Source organism: Alligator sinensis, unplaced genomic scaffold (genome assembly GCF_000455745.1).
Source record: "Alligator sinensis unplaced genomic scaffold, ASM45574v1 scaffold125_1, whole genome shotgun sequence".
NCBI lineage: Eukaryota > Metazoa > Chordata > Crocodylia > Alligatoridae > Alligator > Alligator sinensis.
In genome coordinates, this window is record NW_005841893.1 from 2,359,292 (window position 1) to 2,363,737 (window position 4,446).

A 4,446-nucleotide genomic window follows, 5' to 3' on the forward strand; every position below is an offset into this window, starting at 1 on the left:
TGGGAGAGCAAGCAGGAGATGGAGCCTGGCGGGGGGTCCCCCTGTGGTCCCTTCCTTTCTCCTCCAGCCCCCATTCCTCCCACCACTTACCAGCACAGAGTACAGGTCTAGCTCCCTGCGGCGGCGAGCAGGGACTGTCCGAATCTCCAAATCTCTCTGAATTTTTCTGAATCAATTTTTCTGAATTGATTCAGAGGCTTTAAATTGATTTGGCTGCCAAATCTGGCCAAATCTCCTCTGAATTGAATCAGCAACTGAAGCTTTGCACAGCCCTAATGCATATACATATATGTGGGTGCGCGCGCACACACACACACACACACACACACACACAGGCACACCCTGGTACCGTCTTATTGCTGGAATGTTGTCAAGTTTCATATAGTGCAGACAAGATGACTCATACTTTCAGTAGAGAGTGATATGCTGTTGACCAAAGGCTGTGTCCCTAAAGATTAAAGCAGAGGGAATTGGTAGTTATTTGGCCCCATAGACTTTGCTATATGATTATGCATAAAAAACATCCAAACCACAGGGTGTCAGAATCATTCTAGTGAAACCACGTGAAGTCTAAATGTATATGCCCTTCGTTAGAAAAGTGGACACACAACAGCAAACATTAAGCAAAGCAAGTTCATCAAAAAACATCAGTTTGGATTTTTGGTATAAAGTATACACATATATTCTCTGCTAAAACATATTAGTGATATTGAGGAAGATATGTGCATGAGGAGTTACAGTTTTAATAAAAAAATCTCCTGAAAATTTTTATGCGGCTGAGATAGTAGCCATATTTGGCACTGTAATGAGAAAAAAGGCTGCCGATAATCTCTTTTGTACAGATTGCCTCCCGTCTTGCACACTTCTGTTGAAGTGTAACTGGATTATACACTGTAAATCCCTGCATGGATCCCTCCTTTTTGAGGACTGTTGCATTGATAATACCAAACTATTCATCTTTACACACATGCTCTCAATTTCTCTGATTTACAGGAGGGTTAAAAACATGCCACAGGGATCCATAATAACCTTTTTATATGGTTTTGAAATGCCTATTATAAATTCTTCAGTTTGTGTAAACTGAAAGTTTTGTGGTTTACTGTGGGCTATAAATAGCTCTCTGCCCTTGTTCATACGTCCACTGTTTCCATGATACCATAGGAAGTGAGGTTTCTTCAAAGAACTGAAGATGATTATGAGTTGAAATTCCTTCAACACAAACCCAGGAAGCATCCAGTGGAGCATCAGTGAGTTGGCATTGGCCTGAGTGGTCAAGTTTGTAGGTAAAGTGTCAGTTTGTAATTAAGGTTTCATATTGAGATGACTTGGTGCAGGGGGAACCAGATCGACATGTAGTCACCCCAGTATCAGAGCAGTATAAAACTAAACTTCAGATCAGCTCTTCAAATCTGCTGGGACTTGGGGCAGATCAGTCTTACCTTAAGACCCCAGACCTCCAAGTTTTTTTGTTCAGGTAATCCAGGGTACCTGGCCTTCTCTCTATGTGTATCTTAGTTTGTAAGTAGAACTGAGAATTGAGTGATTAGACCTGGTTTTGTCAGGACCTGAAATGTTTCATAGCAACATATCCAGTTCCATGAACCTTTGATGAACTGTATGCAGAATTCCTACAGAATCATGGCTTCCAGGAAAATTTCCAGCTCTGTATATTAGCTTTTCTGCTAGCTCATCTGGTGGATTGCTGGGGAACCAGATCTTGGATGCCATGGTTTGGAGTATTATGAACCTATGATGAACTGTCTCTGGTATCAAAGACGAAAAGTTAGCTTTTTAAATAAAAACATTATACAATTTCTAATGAACAAATACAGAAAAAGAACAGAAAACTTGGGAAAGGTGAATTAAGATTTTAGTCTGATATCACTAAATATTTCTGTAGTATCAAAGTCTTGTAAAGTTCTTACAACATTGCCACAATATTTTTCTTCTAGGTGCATTATGTTATCTCTCAGAAACCTGAGGACCTTTTTTTTTGCCACATATTAACCCATACAGGCATGGTCCTGTATTAACTGTGGTCTTTCCAGATGTGAAAAAGAACTCCATGTAGAAGCCCATCAGTATCTTCTTATCATGTTAGGAATCTCCACTGCATTATGAATTGAGCATTGGCACATAACTAATCTTTTGCTGTAAGAAGGTATGTTTTTTTAACATGACTTTTCTTTTTGTAACTTGTATTTTTGGCTCCACTGAAAGAACAAGTCCAAGCATTGGAAGCACAGATTATTACTCGTGTGAGCTGTGGGAAAGAACACTCACTAGCTGTTAGCAATGAAGGAAAGGTTTTTTCCTGGGGAGCTGGGTCTGAAGGACAGCTGGGCACTGGAGAATTTAAGGAACAAAGTTTTATCCCAAAGTAAGTAACCATTTGAGCATAACACTTATGACCCACATCATGGTCCTTTCTTTTGTGGTCATTGCTCAAACCACTCTAAAATCTGACAGAGGATAACATTGGTCAGAGTTAAACAGGCAAAACTGAGAGGTTAGGATGAAATTCTGGAGGTAAGTTTGCAGATTATTGTCATTGATAGTTGTCTTTAAAAAAGGTGTGCATGAAATGAGGCACTCCACACAAGTTTCCACACTTGAGAAGTTTGTGTGCACCTCTTTCACCGGCACTAGCAACACATTTTGGATCTTAGGGGAAAGAAATTGTATGCAAAGAGAAAATTATCATAAACTACCAATTAGAGCAACATGATAGAATCTATTGCTTGTAGCTTTGTTGGAAGAGATTTTTCTGCTGAATACAATTCATTTAATGTAAGATGCCTAGAGGAAACAGTTGCTTGAGGATTTCACATATTACACTTTTTAAAAATGCACTTACAGAACTTACTTGTAAGTCATTGTCGCGGGACACCTCGCTGCCCCGTGGAAACTGCCAGGGAGAGAGAACCCTAGCAGGACATAACGAGCACAGCTGTGGGTTGCCCTGGCAACTAATGAGAGTCAGCTGGCCGGAAGGGGTGGGGCTTGGCCCTCATAAAGCCCAGGGCTGAGGCTAGGCTAGCAGTTCCTTGCCAGTGGCCAGGGAGGCAGGAGCTAGGATGTGAGCATTGCAGGAACTGCTCTAACTGAGTGAAGGAGGGTGGCTTGAAGAGGTTTGATCACCATGGTTTAGCCAGGTGGCATATAGTTATGTTGTAGCCTAGGGGCTTGTGGTTTTGTTGTTGTTGTTGTTGTTGTTGTTGTTGTTGTTTATTACACCGGTGGTTTGGGTGAGGCTATTAGGGGTTGGAGGAGGCCTTGTAGGGACCCACAGGGGTGTGGCACCCTAGTGCCAGTGAGGGTGCAGTATTCTCAGGGGGATCCCACAGTGGTGTGGGGACCCTGGTGCCAGTGAGGGCGCAGTATTATTAGGAAGCCCAGTGTAGGCACAGCAAGCTCCAGAGAAAGGGAACTACTGAGCAGCCCAGTGTGGGCGCAGTGAGCCTCTGAAGAAGGGCTTAGAGCTGCAGTAAACCCTGGAGAAGGGTGAAGTGGTGCGGTGAACCCTGGTGAGAGGGGGTAGTGGTGTGGTGAGCCCTGGGAGAAGGGGGTAGCAGCGCAGTGGGCCTGAGAGTCAAGGGGCGTAGCTGAGAAGTCCCCAGAGTGGGTGTGGAAGGCCCCAGGAAGGGAGCAACCTTGAGAAGCCTAAGCATGGGCGCAGAGAGCCCCAGACAGGGGGCGGTATTTTAGAAGCCTGAGTGTGGGCGTGGGGAGAGCCCTGGAAAGGGGGCACTATCGAGAAGCCCCAGTGCGGGCGTAGCATGCCCTAGAGGGGGGTGACATTACAGGGAGGCCCCGAGTGGGCTCGGAGAGCCCAGGAAGGGTCAGCACAACAGAGAAGGCCTGAGAGACGGGCAGGAATATGGACAGAGAGACACACCAACATCTATCCCATCTGCAAGGCTTGGGGCGTGGTATTAGAAGTTGGTTGGAGCCATGCGTAGCCCAAAAGGCTAGGGTGCCTGGGAAGCACCCATCATACAGGGAGACCCCCGGTGGGTCCAGGAAAACACGGGGACAGAGGTCCCAGCTAACTGTGCCCAAGAAGACATGAGGCAGCCTCCCAACTTTATCTAACAGCCAAGACGTGGCGGGCGAGAATCTGAGGGTGCCCTTGGGCCGACTTGGCACGGAGAGGGGGGCCTCAAGGAGATCATGGCCCTCCTGTAGGACCCTGCCGTGACAGTCATTTTATCAACTTGTGAGTGAGTATAGGACAATGCTGGGCCTCATACAAGTGGATATCATATGGGTAAGTGTCTTAGAAATGTAGGAGTGCAGAACTGGAAGGGACCTTATGAGCCATTGAGTTTGGGTGGGGAGCTGCTGTCAATAGCAGCCGTACAATATGATCCCATTTACTGTATTTACTCAATTTGTAAGATGAGATTTCCTCCCTTCATTTAACATGGGGGGGGGGGGGGGGGA

The 4,446-nt window shown here is 45.4% G+C and overlaps 1 protein-coding gene and 1 long non-coding RNA gene across 2 annotated transcripts in view; one reads left to right on the top strand and one right to left on the bottom strand.

Annotated features, from left to right (window-relative positions):
- The window catches only part of LOC112549313, a 5,389-nt gene extending 2,457 nt beyond the window's left edge, over positions 1–2,932 (bottom strand). Inside the window, exons 1-2 of the long non-coding RNA XR_003092701.1 lie at positions 2,867–2,932; positions 350–448 (exon numbers count right to left, since the gene is read on the bottom strand). This is a non-coding gene — a long non-coding RNA (uncharacterized LOC112549313). The remainder of the gene's footprint in view (positions 1–349; positions 449–2,866) is intronic.
- Positions 1–4,446, top strand: part of LOC102385648 (probable E3 ubiquitin-protein ligase HERC6) — a 45,359-nt gene that overhangs the window by 3,431 nt on the left and 37,482 nt on the right. Inside the window, 1 exon segment of the mRNA XM_025197285.1 lies at positions 2,221–2,380. Coding sequence (XP_025053070.1) covers positions 2,221–2,380 — 160 coding nt within the window.